The sequence below is a fragment of the Podarcis liolepis genome (genome assembly GCF_965112155.1).
Source record: "Podarcis liolepis genome assembly, chromosome: 13".
Classification (NCBI taxonomy): domain Eukaryota; kingdom Metazoa; phylum Chordata; class Lepidosauria; order Squamata; family Lacertidae; genus Podarcis; species Podarcis liolepis.
Genome location: NC_139573.1, coordinates 25,739,803 through 25,757,926, shown reverse-complemented (window position 1 = coordinate 25,757,926; position 18,124 = coordinate 25,739,803). Strand labels below are relative to the sequence as shown.

Sequence of the window (18,124 nt, the reverse complement as noted above, 5' to 3'; positions counted from 1 at the left end):
GCAACGAGTGACTGATTTTTATATTCAGTTGTAAGTTATCTCATATTTCTTTCAATATCTAAGAAAGAACCGATATTATTGTTTCAGCATTAGATACATATAGGCACACCCATTTATGAAAATGCACTAGATTGATTAACAAATTTAAAACGGGATGATTGATCGATTAAAAATGGCTCTGTTTCTTTAAAACCCTAAGCATACTTAAATTACAATAGGATTAATGCTTTGAAATAGTTCTAAAACTGCTGACATTTTTCTTCTATAACAAACAAGAGAAGATATTTAGGACTGCAATGGACAAAGCACACATTGGCCATGCTGGCTGAGACAGATGGGAGTTGAATTCCAACAACATGGGAACCACATTAACTTCCCCTACTTTGATTGTGTATCAAAACATTCATACACTTTAACATCATTACATACAAAACCCTGCATAAAGAATAACACCACAAATTGTATCCTTAGAAAGCTATTTCAATCCTAAAATCTTGGACATAGCGACCTTAATCTCCTTATTCCTCATGCTATAGATCACTGGATTCATCATGGGTGGAATCACGGAATATATGACGGCAAAGACCATATTTGTATGTGAAGAGGCATGCTGTATGGGTCTTAGGTAAACAAGTGCACCACCAAACAGGAACATGGAGAAAACAACGAGGTGGGGAATGCAAGTTGAGAAAGCTTTTTGCCTTCCCTGTGATGAGGGCATTCTCAGAACTGTACTGAAGATCTGGACATAGGTTACAATTATAAAAATAAAGCAGCCAAATGCTATAGCCACACTTAAGAAAAGAAGTGCATTTTCAAGTATGTATAACTTTGAGCAGGAGATCTTTACAAGCTGAGGGACCTCACAGAAAAACTGATCAACAATATTGGAGCAGAATGTCATGGCAAAAGTGCTGCCAGTGTGAAGCACAGCATAGAGAATACCACTGAGCCATGCACTGCCCGCCATCTGAATGCAGGCACCTTGATTCATAATTGCCTCATACCGTAGCGGATTGCAGATGGCGACATACCGATCATGTGCCATGACAGTGAGGAGGGTGTAATCTGATGCTGCAAAAAGCAGAAAGAAATAAACCTGAGTGACACATCCAGAATAAGAAATCACCCTAGTATTTGAAAGGGAATTTGACATTGATTTGGGGATTGTGACTGAAACTGAGCCAAGATCAGTCACAGCTAAGTTCATCAGGAAGAAATACATAGGAGTGTGAAGGTGATGATCAAGAGCTACTGCAGAAATGATGAGAAGATTTCCTGTGACAGTGGCCAAATAAAAAAGCAAGAACACAAAGAATTGTGTTATCTGCAGTTCTCGAACATTAGAAAACTCCAAGAGCAGAAACGTGTTCACAGAAGTTTGGTTAGACATCTTTTCATCTCTGATTTAAATTGCAAAATGCTCTATGGAAGGGAAAAAAGGAAGATAGTTGTTAACATTATTGCATTGTCTAAAGAAGAGTTAACCTCAAGTGCTATTAATTCAAATTGAATTTAGTAATGTCCGTCGGGTGAGATTCAAAAAAGCCAGAGAGCAGAATGTGTTGCAGTAGGTTTCCTATTACCGGTACTTAGAAGTTCTCCTCTCACATAACAATAGCTAAGGAGACCATAAGTTGCTCATGATAACTAGAATGTGTGAGATAAAGTACATACAACTGTGTCTCCTATAGATCCTGGCATACAGTATATTGTACTTTCATTAAGCTTACATTAAATATGAATTACTTGAGAGAAAAAGTCTTCAGAAAGATGTAATCATTGTGACATAATACGTAATATTTATATAATAATGATATATATGAGAACACATAACAGAGCAGGAGTGGCTGGTATAATGGAGTTGTGCCTTGCTGCCAACTTTTTGACAGTGACAGTGTTGCCACTTGCCAGCAAAAAGTGACTCTGCCAGTGAGCCCCCCCCCCCCAAACGGACTTCCCCACTGTCCTGCCCACCTCCCCATTAGCCTAGTAAGCAACAGCTCAATAAAGACATCTGAAGGAAGCCCTGTTTAGGGAAGTTTTTAATGACGAATGTTTTAATGTATTTTAAATCTTTTGTTGGAAGCCACTCAGAGTGTCTGAGAAGAGCGAGCCAGATGGGTGGGGTAGAAATAAATAATAATAATAATAATAATAATAATAATAATAATAATAATAATAATAATTATTATTATTATTATTATTATTATTAATTGTGCCACCTTTCCAAGTTAGTCATTCCTGGAATAAAGACAAAACCCAGAATGGTAGTAGTTGTAATAAGCAAAAAGCTTTCTAACAATCCTTAAGGTAAAGGGACCCCTGACCATTAGGTCCAGTCGTGACCGACTCTGGGGTAGTGGCGCTCATCTCGCTTTATTGGCAGAGGGAGCCAGCGTTTGTCCACAGACAGTTCTTCCAGGTCATGTGGCCAGCATGACTAAGCCGCTTCTGGCAAACCAGAGCAGCAGAGCAGACATTTACCTTCCCGCTGGAGCAGTACCTATTTATCTACTTGCACTTTGATATACTTTCGAACTGCTAGGTTGGCAGGAGCAGGGACCGGGCAACGGGAGCTCACCCCATTGCGGAAATTCGAATGGCCGACCTTCTGATCAGCAAGTCCTAGGCTCTGTGGTTTAACCGGAGCTCTTATTTACAAACACCTACTCAGAATGTCTTTCTGGGTGTCTGCAAAGAAGAAGAGAAGCCAGGATGATGTGAGGTTTGGTGCCAAAAGCCTCCTGAAATTTTATCTGAACCAACTCTTATATTTACTCCAAGGATGAGGCACCAGTGGCTCTCCTGTTAGCCCCAGGCAGCATAGCCAATCTTCAGGCATGATGAAACTTAATTTTTTGGAGGGACACAAGTTTCTTCTTAATCCCAGATATGGAGTTTTACAAACTCCAAAAACATTCACCACATGCTTCCCCACTTTTCCTTGCTAAATTTGAAAACAAACAAACAGAAAAAACACCACTTTGATTTAATATAGTTTCAGTCTTTGCTTTTTTTACCCCATGCTCTCAGGCTGAGCATTTTTTTAGCCAGTATTTGTGGTTCTAAGAAAGAACCTGTCTTATGGTTTCAGTGATTTGATGTGATGTGATGTAATGTGGTGTGTGTGTGTGTGTGTGTGTGTGTGTGTGTACACACAGAGACATATACATACACAGATAGAGAGAAAGAGAAAGAGAGAGGGGGGAATTCAGATATGACCTAGAGCCAATAATTTGTTTTGAATCTTATTGAAAACAATATTCTTATTTAAGAAATGATATGTGGATTTATATATACTAACATTATACTTCTAGTTAGCTTTAGGCTGAGAAGATGATTTGCTTTACTCCTCAAGTCATAACCACACCACACCATAGACAAATGGAGAAAGAATAGATTCATGGATGACAGAGCATGAGGCAAAACATGAAAACTTCTAATGGCATAGCTTAAAAGAATGACTTACCGTACTTTTTCATTCATATAGTCATTTCCCCTTAGCATGAAATTCTTCTCTATGCACTCAAGAATATTGTGCTGGCAAATGCTGTAACTATAATGTTTATGAGCCAGCCACAAGGTTTGCCAGGAGCATCTAAAAATACTGGCAAATGAAGGAGATTTATGTTGCTTTGGGGCTTGGGGTGTCTTGCTCTCAAGAGTCCAGCATAACTACGTAGATGAGGCAAATGTGTTCTTGACGTCTAAAAGTTTGCTTTGTGTTTCCAAAAGAACTTAATTAGTAACAAATGAGCTGAGTTATGATGAAGGAGAAAGTATGATTACTCATGTGAGCTAAACCCATCTCTTTCATTACCTTCTTCTTTTTTTCCTGTTTGATTCACATACTCCAAATGGCCACTAATCACATTTTGTTAAAACAGTGAAAAATGATAAAATGTGCCTGTCTATCTCTGTGTATGACCAAGGAGAAGATTTGAATGGAAGGTTACTTTATTGGTTTTAGGAGTCTGAAATCAAGCTGAAGGAAGTGGATGAGACTTAAAACAAATAACTTCTTAAGGAAAAAGAAAAGAAAAGGTGGACTGAAAGTGGCCTAAATGGCTGAAGACATACATCATGTATGTGGGACCAGTCTGTGAATAAATATCAGGACACTGTCCCCTGTGCTTTCTATGACTTTTCTGGCACTGTGTGGGTTAGGTATGGCAATAATTCTCATCTAAGGCCCATCTTAGACCTTTCTTTACATTGAGATGTGGAGCACCAGGATCTCTTGCTCCAAAGCTTGACTGCTGCTAGTCAGAGGTCCCAGTGGGTTAAACCCTACAGACTTTTCTTGAACTTTAACAACAGCTGCAGATGCAGTCTCCACTCCTGCAGGTTTTCAGACACCCACGTAAAGAGGTGAGCCCACCCCAGTTCAAATTGTGGCAAAATAAATTAGGACTGTTGGCACCTTCCCAATCGCCTCCATGGCTTCAATCTGGGAAGGCGCCAAGATTACATACCGTGGGTCAATCTGGGGACCTCCACCTTGTCCCAAATCCAGTCAGAAATAAGTTCAGGGGCGGGGGCTAATGCTTAATTAAACATGTAGTCCAGAAAGAGGTTGGGGTAAGGAGACTTTCTGTCTCCTACACCCTTCCAACAGAGGCTGAGGGTGCCTCCCCAAAGGATCAACCCCTCCACTCGACATATTTTCAGCTAAGAGGGTGATCCTGCAGGGTGCATGTGATGCTCCAAAGGTGTCTTTCCTTTTTCCTTCACTCTGCAAGTTCAAGGCCTCTGCTCAACAGACAAAAGGGGTGTGTCAGGCAGGAAGTTAGTTGGACCTACCTTCTTTCAAAAGACACCACCAGCTATCAAAAAGAGGCTCTGGCAGGGTTTTCCTAACCTGCTTGCCTCTCCCTCTGACAGCCATGGATCACTCTGAGCCACCCACCTTGACCCATCCTAGATTCTGATTTGAATCCAGAATGTCCCTATTTCCCCTGCTAGTGCCACCAGCTCCAAGCCCGGGGAGGAGGAGCCAGCCCTTGTGCCGAGCGGTGGTGGCAGCAGCAGTGGTGGCTGTCAAGGGAGTTGCCTCTCTATCGCCACCACTGTGGGCCTCCTCCTTTGGGCAACTCGTAGCAGGTGCTGGAGAGCAGGTGAGGAGGAGGAGAAGCTGCTGCCACTGAGCACCAACCTAGCTTGATGTGCCAACTCTGAGATGCAGGCAGAAGGCAGGGCCACCCTGGGTGGGGAGGAAAAGGGAGTGCAGCAGAGTGCAAGGAGTCTTGATTGATTGATTGATTGATTGATTGATTGATTGATTGATTTAAAAAATGCTTTGTGTGTCTGCATCTGAATTTGCTCCCTTCTAAAATTTATTTATTGGTGTGCGATTTTCTTTTTGTAAATCTACCAAAGAAGAAAATGAGTAAAAATGGGATTAAGAGGGTTTTTTCCAGGATGGTGTGCGTTGTGTCCCATTGTTATAGTGGTGGCGGCGCCTGCCCTTCTTCTGCTGGGTGGGAGATGAAAAAGAGGGGTTGAGAAGGGTCAGTTGAGGGGGAGTGAGAAATGTCCCTATTTTTACCAGAGGCATGTTGGAGGGTATGTGAATCCAGCTTGTCCAGTGTCCAAATAGGCCCAGTTTTGCTCAGGCCTTGGGCCTTGACTGAATCCAGTGCATAACCCTAAAATAAATCTTGGTCCAGTAAGAGGCAGCAAAGTAAAAAGAGGGAGTTGGCTTCAGTGTGTGGCCACCGATTTGGGCTGTCTCATTGACACTGAAGGCTGCTGCTGCTGACCAAACTGCAGCTAATTAATTACTGCTTCCTGAGTCTTCCTTCTGTATATGCAGGCAAATGAGTGTACTCATTAGAGTTTTCAACCAATCCTGGTTGTACATAAGGATATACTGTCATGAGGGCTGACAGGAAAGTGCTGGGCCCCTAGAAAAGGCTAGAGACTTGAAATGCAATGGACTCACATAAGATAAAAGGGAAGTGTCCCTGGCTTGACTCCTTCAGCTTGAGATGTTGCTGGACGCTGAGCTCCGACTCCACCTCTCCCCTCTAGCATCTCACTTTGGAGGCTTTCCCAACAGATGGAAACATGGGGATGATCCTGTCTGGGCTCTGGGCCTGTCTGGTCCGCTGCTCAGCAACACATAGGACTCTCTAGATCTGGGTTTGAGAGGAGGAGAGCCAGCAGGACTGCTGCAGGACGGCCTGTGTACTCTCTGATTCCTCCCTGTTTGTGTCTGTGTTGACACTGAGATGCTCAGCCTCCAGCCCTGTCCTGGAAGGGCCTTCTTCTGACCCCCCCCCACCCCACCCCCTGATCACTCCAACCTCCTGCTTCCATCATCTCCTAGCTTGTTCCCCAGCCTTTTCCCAGCTGTCCCAGCACCAGGACCTGGGGTCGAAGCGCTCCTCTCCCTTGAAGTCCCTGGGGGGCTCCTGGCCAGGAGGTCCCCACCTCCTCATCCAGCCAGTCCCTGACGTATACATAGTTTTAAAAACGTGTGTGTCTTTCATATGCTACATTTTATGTATACAGTTAGATTTAGTGCACTAGCTGGGAACAGATCACTAGCCTCAAGAGCATGATATTCAGTACTTTGAATGATGCCACACTTGACATGATTGTAATCTTAAACTTTTTATTGGTTCAGATCACTGAATTATTCAAATTAGTGGTTAAGAAGAATTTAGTGCTCATGTTTGCTAATGTAGTCTCATGTACCTAAAGAGACCCATTATCAGAAATATAAACGAGACTGTTAACATTTATTTACATACTTTGATTGGTTATTTGTGTTGCACTCCTGGGACCAAGTCACAAGAAACACTTTGCTGATTTTTTTCTGGACTACTCAGTACAAGCTTCCAGGGACACAATTGCTAATTTGGGTTGTGCTCCTGAGATCAAACTCCCAGGAACATAAATACTGTAGTAATAATTCTGTTCCCCATAGTAAAGGCGTCATTTTGCAAGGGTATACAAACATTTTCAAATGTGAGGGTAGACAAACAATTTCACTGCCTCAGAAAGAAATGGAGAGTGTGATTTCTTAACAAAGCTCATTGAGTGGATCAAAGAATACAGAACACCCTAAAGTAGTGATGAAATTGCATCTGGAAATATATTATCTACTAAGAAAAAGAGTAAGGCATTTGCATTTTTATAATTTTAGTTATTGCCTGGGTAGTTTCCTGAGATCTGAATGCAGACAATAGTACTATCGTGCTGGTTTATTGTTCTAATATCGATATATCAGCATACACAATGACTTGCTTTGCATGACATGGTAAGACAAAACTTAGATTTGTGGGGTTTCACAATTGTGCAGCCTTCTGGAAAGACACCTACAGTAGCTGTGCTCCTCCCTGGTCCTTATACCAAGCTTTCCCTTAGCATGTCATCCAAACCAGGACTAGTGATGAAGCTCTCTGTTCAGTAACCACCAGCAGTAACCAAGAGCAAACCTTGATTACAGATCCTAATTTGTGAGGATAGAGCTTAATCACCTTGGCTTAATTTAACACAGTGTAGCTGCAAAAAGATTTGAGGAGGAGTAGAACAGTTGTGAGCTTCTTTCCGGGAGCCCATTCATTTGTATATTCTTAAAAACATATTGAGGGCACAAGGAGAAGGGGACAACAGAGGACAAGATAGTTGGACAGTGTTCCCAAAGCTATGAACTTGAGTTTGACCAAGCTGCGGGAGGCAGTGGAAGACAGGAGTGCCTGGCGTGCTCTGGTTCATGGGGTCATGAAGAGTCGGACACGACTAAATGACTAAACAATGACAAAAACATATTCTGTGTGCAGTGTGCATTAAGATTAAAAATGGGCATTTAAAAAAATATATATTTTTTAAAAAAACCCAGTTAAATTCTGTCTGGTCTTAGCTGGGAAGGTGTTCCTGAAAATTTGGCCCAGAATAACGATACAAGTCATTTGGGTGAACCATGAGTATATGCCAAATATCTTGGTGATAAGACAGGCATATAAGGAATCAGACACCTAAGCTCTCCTGGACTTAAGTTGTTATTGACATAGTCACTTAATACAAGAACCTTGAACTTGATTTGGGTAGCAAGTTATCTTGTGAGACTTAAGAGCTAGTTTTTCAATTCTAATATTGAATTACAATATAAAAATGTGTTTTGTGAGTATGGAGATTATGGAGAGAGACATCTTACCTCTGCAGATTGTTTCTGCTGCATTTAGCATATGCATAAAGTATAGCAAGGAAAGAGATAGAACATTTATGTTTTTACAGTTTTGTAAACCACTGTGATACATTTTTAAGATAGAGTTTAGTAAATATTTGTTATCAGAACAGGATTTAATCAATGTTCATCTCTCTGTTTTATTTCAGAGGCAGAAAGCATTTTAGTTATGAATGCAAAAATAGATAACAAATCTGCTGTGTCTGAGTTTCTACTCCTGGAGTTCTCAGCAATACGAGACATGCAGATTCTATACTTCCTTCTGTTCCTAGTATTGTACCTGGCAATTATATTCGGGAATCTTCTCATTGTCTCTGCAGTAGCATTTGATCGCCGCCTTCATACTCCTATGTACTTCTTTCTGATGAACTTGGCCATCCAAGACCAAGGAGCTATTTCAGTCATTATCCCCAAATCCATAGCCAATTCTCTCATGAATACCAGATACATATCTTATGCTGGATGTGTTGCTCAAATCCTCTTATTTGTTTTCTTTATCTCATCTGAGTTTGCTCTTCTTACAGTCATGGCATATGACCGATACGTTGCCATTTGCAATCCATTGCAATATGAAATGGTGATGAATAGGGTAGCCTGTCTAAAATTGATTGCTGGTGTGTGGGTTGCTGGTCTGCTCTATGCAGTTCTGCACACTTGTGGAACTTTTGCAACTCCATTCTGCTCAAACATCGTCAATCAGTTTTTCTGTGAGATCCCACAGTTACTTATACTTGCCTGCTCTAATCTATACCTAGCAGAAATTGGAGCTTTAGTAGTGAGTATAACATTTGTGTTTGGATGTTTTGTCTACATTGTTGTCACTTACGTGCATATCTTTACTGCAGTTCTGAAAATCCCTTCCGTTCAGGGAAGGAAAAAGGCCTTCTCCACTTGCATACCCCACCTTGTTGTCTTCTCCGTATTTTGTTTCACGGGATGTTTTGCTTACCTTAGGCCTCCCTCTAAAACTCCATCTGACCTGGACTTTGCATTAACTGTGATGTATAGTCTTGTACCACCCATGTTCAACCCAATAATCTATAGCATGAGAAATAAGGAGATCAAAAATGCTTTATCAAAACTGTTGGGTTTGAGGCAATCTTCTCTAGATATATCTTCCAGGATTGTTCTGAAAAGGTGAACTCTCTGTGTGTAAGAATAATTTAAGGGAGTTCCTGAAACACATCATCATTGCCAGTTACAGCTTCCAGATAAATTTAGCTATGCAGATTCAACATCTGCCCTGTGTCACATGGTCATCTTGCATTTATCAGTTGGATCATTCACGCTTTTGCTTTTCAGATCACATGCCTTGTTGATGTACCCATTTATGTACTTACTTATAGCCCCCTGATCTGTTGCATGATTCTAAAAGTGGCCTACAGCAGGCTGAACACATTTCAGCAGACCTTAATCCTCTGATTTATGAATAGTAAGAGGCCATATTTCTCGTCTGCTCTGTCCCCCAACAGCATGCAAACAGTGATTTGACCAGAGTATTCAGGATTTCACAAAAGTGATGACACCTAGATGAACATATTGGGGCGGGGGGGGGGGAGGAATTCACAGATTTACTGGAATGTGAATTAACATCTCAACAAGAGAAGTGCATGCAGTTGGAGGCAGTCAAAGAAACAAACACCGCCCTCTGATAAGGAAGTGTCACAGTGCTTGCAAGAATACAACCTACAAAAGTATGTTGCCATCTAAGGCAGGATTAGAAGAAAATACAGGACAACGCAGAGGCAGACTTTTGCATCACTAATGTAATAAAAACAGGCCAGGGGGCAAGGGAATGACCCACTCCCTTAGAGACAAACGTGAGGGTATAAGAGCTGGACACAGGAGCACAGGTAAATGTGATTGTGATGGACAGACCTTGAGTCAGCAACTAGTCAGAGTTGTTTAGAACAAAAGCCAATCTGGAGTCACAAATGCAGAATTTGACAGTTAAACAGATAGAAGGATTGCATATTGTCTAGATAGGGATTGTGTGTCATTTAGATAAGAACCTAGGGAGACATGGACATGCCTTGATTGGGATTAGGAATTAGTTAAACAGGGATTACCAATTTGATTCCCTGAGGGGGAAATAAAAATCCTAGAAGGGGCTGTGAGATTTTTGCTATGGCAAATACCAATTATAGGTGAAAACTGTCTAACCCGAGAAGAGGTTTCAGTAAGAATGCTGACTGGGGTTTTAAAGTTCTCTGTAAATAGTGTCTGCTTGAAACTAGATATCGTGCCTCACATAAATAAGCATGTCTAAAATGAAGTGTTGTGCCTTAAAAGAGTTATCATTAAACTGGAACCCTATGAGTTTAAATACATTAAAAGTTTATTTTTCTTCCTCTCACTACTTTGACCTCTGGGTTGGCAATAAGTTGACATAGGGCATCCTTCACATACCTGTAAGTAGAACACCTGGCTGCAGTTTAAATAAACACACATTACCACAAAGATTTAAAACTGTTACTTGGGAGAGTTGAATTGTTTAAACACCTAGAAAATGAATCATGTTGTCCAGCTCTGATCTTTGGTGAGGGACTCTGACACAGAGATCACTGGCACAATCTTTAAAAATCTTAAAAATAAAATAAAAAGCCTTGTCCTTTTAGAAAACAAAATAGAGGACAGGAAGTTCACAATGGGGAAGTAATTCCACACAAAGAATTCCTAGATCCAAAGCTTCCTAGATCCAACAGAGATCAAGTTGCTAGGTAGGTGGAGTTAGCAGACTCCAAGCAGTCTCTGTCCCTCCACTCTGCTGCTTCCTGGAATAAGCTGCAGTTGTAGCACGGCTCCCAGCTACAAAAGAGCCCAAGTGAACTGAATCTTCCCAAAATGTGATTTTACAGCCTGCATCTTTGCTAACTCAAAGATTGCATCTTCCTTTCTGTAACGAAACCAAGCTCTTTTCCTTTTAAGTCATTTAGAACATTTTACTTCTTTGTTTTGTTTAGTTTTGTTTGATTTACTTCCAATGGATGGAGATTTACCTGCTGCAACTTTTGAAACTATGTGAGTAGATATCTTCACCTACTTGCTAAGCTAAAGTGTCTATCATTTATTATAGCTGAAGTATTTTCAGGGGAAATGTTTGTTTAAAGGTGGAGGGCGGCAGATGTAAATCCAACTAAGTTTTAATGTGCTTGGAGAAATCACAATTGTATCAACTCTACTATGAGAGGTTGAAGAATCTCCCTTCCAAACCTCTTTCTGCAACAAAATTACACAAAAATAGTCACAATTGAGAATAGCACTTGAGAGCTATCTTTTCCCAGGCATGGTTACCTCAGATTTTCAGGAATGATAATGACCCTCAGATTGCATCACAAATATTTAAGAAGTTTACTATATATATATTTTCAATGTTACCTCTAGTCCCACATACAGAGGCTTTAGTCTAGTGGGCTGGCATAAATCAAAGTAAAAATTGCAAAGGATTTGCTGAAAAAAGCCTATGACTAACACAGGTTCTTATTTGGCATTACTAAATTACAAGGTCACATCACTAGAAAAGGGAAGATCCCCTGCTGAGCTTCTGTTTCATGGAAAAGTCAGGACCAGACTACAATGTGCGAAACACCTTAACTCTGACGTAACACAAGGTGTTCAGTCTCAGTTACATAAGAGATTGAGACAAAAATAATATCACTGATAGCTTGACAACTAAAGGTGACCTCAGATAGACAAGAATTGCAGTGCAACAGACAGCAACTCTTCTGGAGACTGAAAAGGAGAAGAAAGAATGGCAGAAGTGGGAGGAACACAGCAGAGGGGGGAAATGGAGCGGGGAATACTGAGCCAGTCGTATGTCACACAACTCTCTGTATCATGAAACTAAATAAAAACGTTATTCAAAAAAGAAAGAAAGAAATGAGTGTAAGAAAGTCCAGTTGAAACCAGAAGGTTCCATCAGCCGAGCACCCATTCCCACCACCCTTCTGAGAAATACTCCTCCCCACACTCCCACTATATTTAAGGGTCTGGTGACTTCTGTTTCAGAGTATCTGAAGAAGTGTGCATGCACACGAAAGCTTATACCCAGAATAACTTAGTTGGTCTCTAAGCTGCTACTGGACAATTTTAAAAAAAAAATAAAAAAAAATGGAAGGATTCTTTTAAAGACTGTTTTAGGACTTTTTTTTTAAAAGGACTTGATTCTTTTAAAGGATTTTTTTGGAATAGTTTTTTTTAATAATCTTTTCAAGATTTATTTATTTATTTGCACCATGACAGACCAACACGGCTACCTACCTGATTCTAGAAGGTTCTAGAGAGACTTATATAGCATTATTATTATTTTAAATGTTATGTAGTGTGCTATTTCGAAACAGGAAGTTGTTTCTTACTTTCTATTTAAATACCTTGATTATTTGCGTTAGAATCATGTGGCCAAGTCTTTAGAAACACTGCTTTAATTTTTGTGGGACTCCTGAGTCCAAGCTTCCAGGGACACAATTGATCATTTGTGTTAGGCTCTTGAGACCAAACTCTGAGGAGTGTGTGTGGGTTTGTGTGTGTGTGTGTGTGTTTGTGTACACATGTTATAATTTTCCACCCCATGGTAAAAGCTTCATTCTGCATGAGTATACAGATAGGTTCACTGTTCCAGAAGAAAAGGATGGGATGATTATTATTATTATTTAAAAAGATGAAAATAAAGTGATGAAGAAATTGCATCTGGAAATCAACTTTCTATTAAGGAAAAAAGTAAGATATTTATAAGTTTATAACTTTAGTGATACCTGTGTAGTTTTCAGAGGAGTAAACAGACAATATTTCTATAGTGTATTGTGTAGAATCAGGAAACCTGCTTGTTGTGGTCTCTCCTGGAACTTATTGAGACTTGCATAGAATACCCAATGACCTGGTTTCCATGACATACTAAACCAAATATTATCTTGGGAAGACTGCAAAATGTTGAACATCATGAAGAGGAAAGCACAGTAGCTATACTCCTCCATGATCCTTTTTACTGTCAGCTCAAGCTGCACCAAGTTTTGTTTCAGCATGTCATAAAAAAAAAACCTAGCGGTTAGCCTCTCTCCTCACCAACCATGAACTTCAACCAAGAACAAACCTTCACTGCAGCTCCAAGTGAGTGAGGAGAGAGCTGAAGCACCTTTTCTTGTCTTAGCATAATGAGGTAGCAAAAAGGTCTGGGGAAGAGCAAAGCAGCTTTGAACCTATACATTTTACATGCAAAGCAATGTGGTTTGTGCACAGCATGCATTAAGGTTAAAAACATATAACAAAGATAAGAACAGTTGAAACCTGTGTGATCTTAACTAGCAGGGAGAGCTAGTTAAGGCCTAGAATTTAGAATATAGGTGAGTATGTGCCAAGTGTGTGAGACATGTGGAACTATTATCAGTGACTCTTGCCAAAGACCTCAGTGAAAGAACAGGGATATTAGGAATCAAGCTTTTAACATGTCCATGACCCAGATTGTTATGGACATTGCATTTAATAGAATAAACTTGATTTTGAATCTGCATCATATAGGCAGCAAGTTATCCCCTTATATTTGAGAGTTACTTCAGTTTTGATGCTGAATTACAATATCAAAATACCTTTTGTAAATATGGGAATTCTCTCAAGGTACATCTGTCCTCTGCATATTGCCATATACTAAGCAAGTATGGCAATGATGGCAGTAGGACTCCTGTGTTCCTCCTCTAGCAGTGGCAGCATTAAACTTCAAGAGCTTGAGAACATCTACTAGTTTTGAAAAAGTGGGAAGTTTATTTTAAAATAATGATATATTATCTATATGGAGTTGAAGGCTATGTTCTCATTTAAATAAATATTTGTTTCTCCTTTTTTGTTCACTTCTTTTACCTTCAACATCCAAAAACCCTCTTCCAAAGTAGTAAATATTTGTTATCACAAGAGGACTTAAACCAATGTTTATCTTTCTGTTTTCTTCCAGTGACAGGAAAATTTTTATTAATGAAGGAGAAAATAAGTAATGAATCCTCTGTCTCTGAATTTCTACTCCTGGAGTTCTCACCAATACGAGAACTGCAGATTCTACACTTCTCTCTGTTCCTGGCATTGTATCTGGCAACTGTATTTGGGAATCTTCTCATCATCTCTGCTGTAGCTTTTGACCACAACCTTCACACTCCCATGTACTTTTTTCTGATGAACTTGGCCATCCAGGACCTAGGGGCTGTTTCAGTCACCATCCCCAAATCCATCGTGAATTCTCTCATGGATACCAGACACATTTCTTACACTGGATGCATTGCTCAAGTTCTTTTGTTTCTTTTCTTCTTATCATCTGATATTTTCCTTCTTACAGTCATGGCATATGATCGCTATGTTGCCATTTGCAATCCATTACAATATGAAATGTTGATGAACAAGGCAGCCTGCAAACAAATGGTTGCTGGTGTGTGGGTCGCTGGCCTTCTGTATGCAGTCATGCACACGAGTGCAACTTTTGCAACCCCTTTCTGCTCCAACATTGTCAATCAGTTCTTTTGTGAGATCCCACAGTTACTTACACTTGCCTGCTCAAACTTCTACCTAATGGAAATTGGAGCTATAGTGGTGAGTATAATAGTTGTGTTTGGATGTTTTGTCTTCATTGTTGTCACTTATGTGCACATCTTTACTGCAGTTCTGAAAATCCCTTCTGTACAGGGAAGGAAAAAGGCGTTCTCCACTTGCATACCTCACCTTGTTGTCTTCTCCATATTTTGTTTCACAGGAAGTTTTGCTTACCTTAGGCCTCCCTCTAAGACTCCATCTGATGGGGACTTTGCATTAACTGTGATGTATAGTCTTGTACCACCCATGTTCAATCCAATAATCTATAGCATGAGAAATAAGGAGATAAAAAATGCATTATCAAAACTGTTGGGTTTGAGGAAATCTTCTCTGTATATATCTTCCAGGCTTGTTTTGAAAAGGTGTAATTAAAGGGCGCTCCTGGAACACAGCATCATTTCAAGTTAAATTTTCCTAATAGATTCAGATATTCAAACTCAACATCTGCCTTGTTTCAAATGGTCATCTTGCATTCCTTCAGCTCAGCTCTATCACACTTTTGCTTGTCAGATGTCATGGCATGTTGATAATACATTTATGTATGTATGTTTAAGTTTATACCCCATTGTTCACTTGCATGGTTTTCAAAGTGGCCTATAACAGGCTGAACACATCTCAGTAGCACTTAATCCTCTGGTTTATGGATAGTAACAGGTCATGTTTCCTGTCTACTCTGTCACCCCACATCATGCAAAGAGCCATTTTAACAGACTATTCAGGTTTTCAGAGGAGTGACAGCACCTAGATGAAATGACAACACTGGTCTTGAAAGACCTACATTTCCTCCCAGTACGTTTCTGAGCACAGTTCATAGTGTTGGCCCACCTGCTGCAGATCGGACGTGCTGAAAACTATCAGATTTCAGTCCACCGCAATTTCTGTTATAATAAAGCTTTCTTTTCCAGAGACCTTTGTGAAAAGTTTGTCATGCACAGGGCCTTGGAAGGTGGGAATAGGCTCCAACCTCACAGAACAGCGGGCAGGAAACCGGTCAATTTTGACCTTCTATGCAGTATACGCAACAAGTTAAGACTTGTCTCTGGTTAAAGATTGAGGCGAGACTCCTTTCAGTATTCCCTTGCAGTTTTAGTGTACTGAGAGTTGGGGGAATTGTGTTGGAGCAAGCGCGCTGACGAGTCTGGACTGGGGTGCCATCTTGGCCTTCCTGCCCATGTGAACGTATCCTGGATGTCCAGATAGGGAATGCTTTGGGAGGAGTTCCTCCCTTTGGTACAGTCAAGTGTGACCTGTGAAGGTCTTCCCCCAGCATTGGTGGTGCAGCTGCGCAAAAAGGTTTGCCGTCTTCCCTCAGGATAAGTTTGCGTTCCCGCGTGCAAGAGGACTTGGATGAGTTGATGGCAGCTCTCCCTGAACTCAAAATATTTTGGTTGCAATTGCTTCAGCGACATGTGTGACAGGGCAGCCACTGCCCAGCTGCCACCGAGAAGGCCAGAAAGTGCGTGGATGGTGCAGTGGCCAAGAAGGTCCTATCCTTGGGAGGTGCAGTTATCCGCCATGCAGGCATTTCCTTCAAAGATGGGGTTTTGTACAGGTCAGATGGAGTACATCTTTCTGATTCTGGAAATGACCACTCACCTCATTAAATGGGAGGCACTCTTTGCGTGGTCGTGCACAACCCCCTGGACCCTATGCAGCACCATTAGCACAGGCTTGGCTTCGCCTTTTCCAGGTGGGATACCTGGAGGTCTCCACCTACCGCAGCCAGTTGCCCAATCCTGCCTGGGGAGGCGTTGCCAAGGTGATCAGGCCAGGTACGGGGAGGGACTACCTGCCCACACAATAGGGGGAGGATCTTACCTGCGAATCATCAGTTGGCTCCAGAGCTCCCACCCTACCCATCCTCAGTTAAGACTTCTTCTGCAGGTTAACCTTTTCTCCACAGGTACGCGGGCACTGCAACGTCAAGGTTGCTGTTGAGGGCTGGAAAGAATTCTCCTGCATTGGCAGGTTTGCCTTTCCCGTAGCAAAACGTCACAAACTTGGCGGTATCAGGCCTTGGGTGGAATCCTTTAATCTATCTTCCCTAAATGGGGGGGGGGGTGCAGCGGAGACCCACGTCCCCTCCTCTTTGCGGCGGCGATCCCAGGGTTCCCTGTTAAAGGGGTTGTTTGGGGGGGAGGCTTTAGCCGTATGCCTAGAAGTTGTCATTGCTCTCCCCTGCGATGGCAGCTTAACAGGGGCGGGCTCCCTCTGATTGAACCTATGTTCTCCAGAGCCAGCCCATCTCCCCTCCCCCCACAACCCTGATGTTTCCCATATCCCCGGCAGGGGACTGGGAGGGATAAACGCCCAATGCCTGAGCCAAGGTCTACCCATAACTGAAACATAATAAAGTTGTGGCCAATTTTAATCCCATAGCACGTTGTCTTGAGTCGTTATTCCACAAGGGGGCCACCCAGGGTTTGGGGGACTCTGCCTGTCCATGCAATGATGTTTGGCTGACTAAAGTGTCAACGGGGTTAAAGGTTTGGTTGCAGGTGTGAGTAATTTTTGGTGGTGCGTGCAGGTGCTTTTGTGGCGGTTAGGCATTGGTTCAAGGTGGTCTGGAGGGGAGGTCAGATAACCTGGCCCCTCCAATGCGCAGCAGGTATTCCGTTAAAGGAATCCAGGGACTCGCCATGCTTTTGTCAACACCTTTTGGGGGGTAGGGCCACGCAAGAGTCCCTGGGAGCATTTTGGGGTGAACTTGAGTCATGTGACCATACCAATGCTCCCCCATGGTGTTTACCTGTACTGACAATATGGTGGGGCCCAGTCGTCAGTGTTATCCTGCTGAGGTCAGGTGCAGCTAGTCAGGAACCAACGCCTAAACAAACCACTCACTATCTGTAATCAATTTCATTGTGGCCAAAATTTTGCCAATAACCTAAAACTAAATTCCTTGTCAATTGTGTCTTTATTATTGGGAAGCTCCTGGGAATCTTAACATGCAACCAAAAGATTGCATGTTCCTTTTTGCAAGGAAATGAAGCTCTTTTATTTCTGAGTCACTTTTCGAGATCACTTTTACTTCTTTAATTTTTGTACTGCCAATGGATAGAGACTTGCTTGCTGTAAGGTTTGAAACTCTGTGAGTAAATATCTTCACATATTTGCCAAGCTAAGTGTCTATGATTTGTTCTAGCTGAAGTATTTTTACAGGGAATCCAGTTAAGTTTTATTGTGCTTGGAGAAATAACCATTGTGCTAACTCAATCAAAAGAATTTTGAAATAGTCACACTTGAGAGCTATCCCCCCCCCCCCCCCGGCATGGGCCATAAGTTTGCATCACAGGTACTTAAGGAATTTTTTCATGTTACTTCTAGTCTCAAAAAGTCCCACTCTAGTGGACAGGCAGAAAG

The 18,124-nt window shown here is 41.6% G+C and overlaps 3 protein-coding genes across 3 annotated transcripts; 2 read left to right on the top strand and 1 right to left on the bottom strand.

Annotated features, from left to right (window-relative positions):
- Window positions 1-475: 475 nt before the first annotated feature.
- On the bottom strand, window positions 476-1,393 carry LOC310691093 (olfactory receptor 14I1-like; the record flags this gene model as incomplete). Its single annotated transcript, XM_083470690.1, has 1 exon — window positions 476-1,393. The coding sequence occupies one exon, from the start codon at window positions 1,391-1,393 to the stop codon at window positions 476-478; it is 918 nt and encodes a 305-aa protein (XP_083326816.1).
- Window positions 1,394-7,104: 5,711 nt separating this feature from the next.
- Window positions 7,105-9,338, top strand: LOC310691619 (olfactory receptor 14A16-like; the record flags this gene model as incomplete). Its single annotated transcript, XM_083471477.1, has 2 exons — window positions 7,105-7,127; window positions 8,347-9,338. The coding sequence occupies exon 2, from the start codon at window positions 8,367-8,369 to the stop codon at window positions 9,336-9,338; it is 972 nt and encodes a 323-aa protein (XP_083327603.1). The 5' UTR covers window positions 7,105-7,127; window positions 8,347-8,366.
- Window positions 9,339-14,067: 4,729 nt separating this feature from the next.
- On the top strand, window positions 14,068-15,133 carry LOC310691618 (olfactory receptor 14A16-like; the record flags this gene model as incomplete). Its single annotated transcript, XM_083471476.1, has 1 exon — window positions 14,068-15,133. Exon 1 carries the CDS (start codon window positions 14,156-14,158, stop codon window positions 15,131-15,133), a length of 978 nt encoding a protein of 325 aa, XP_083327602.1. The 5' UTR covers window positions 14,068-14,155.
- Window positions 15,134-18,124: the final 2,991 nt, after the last annotated feature.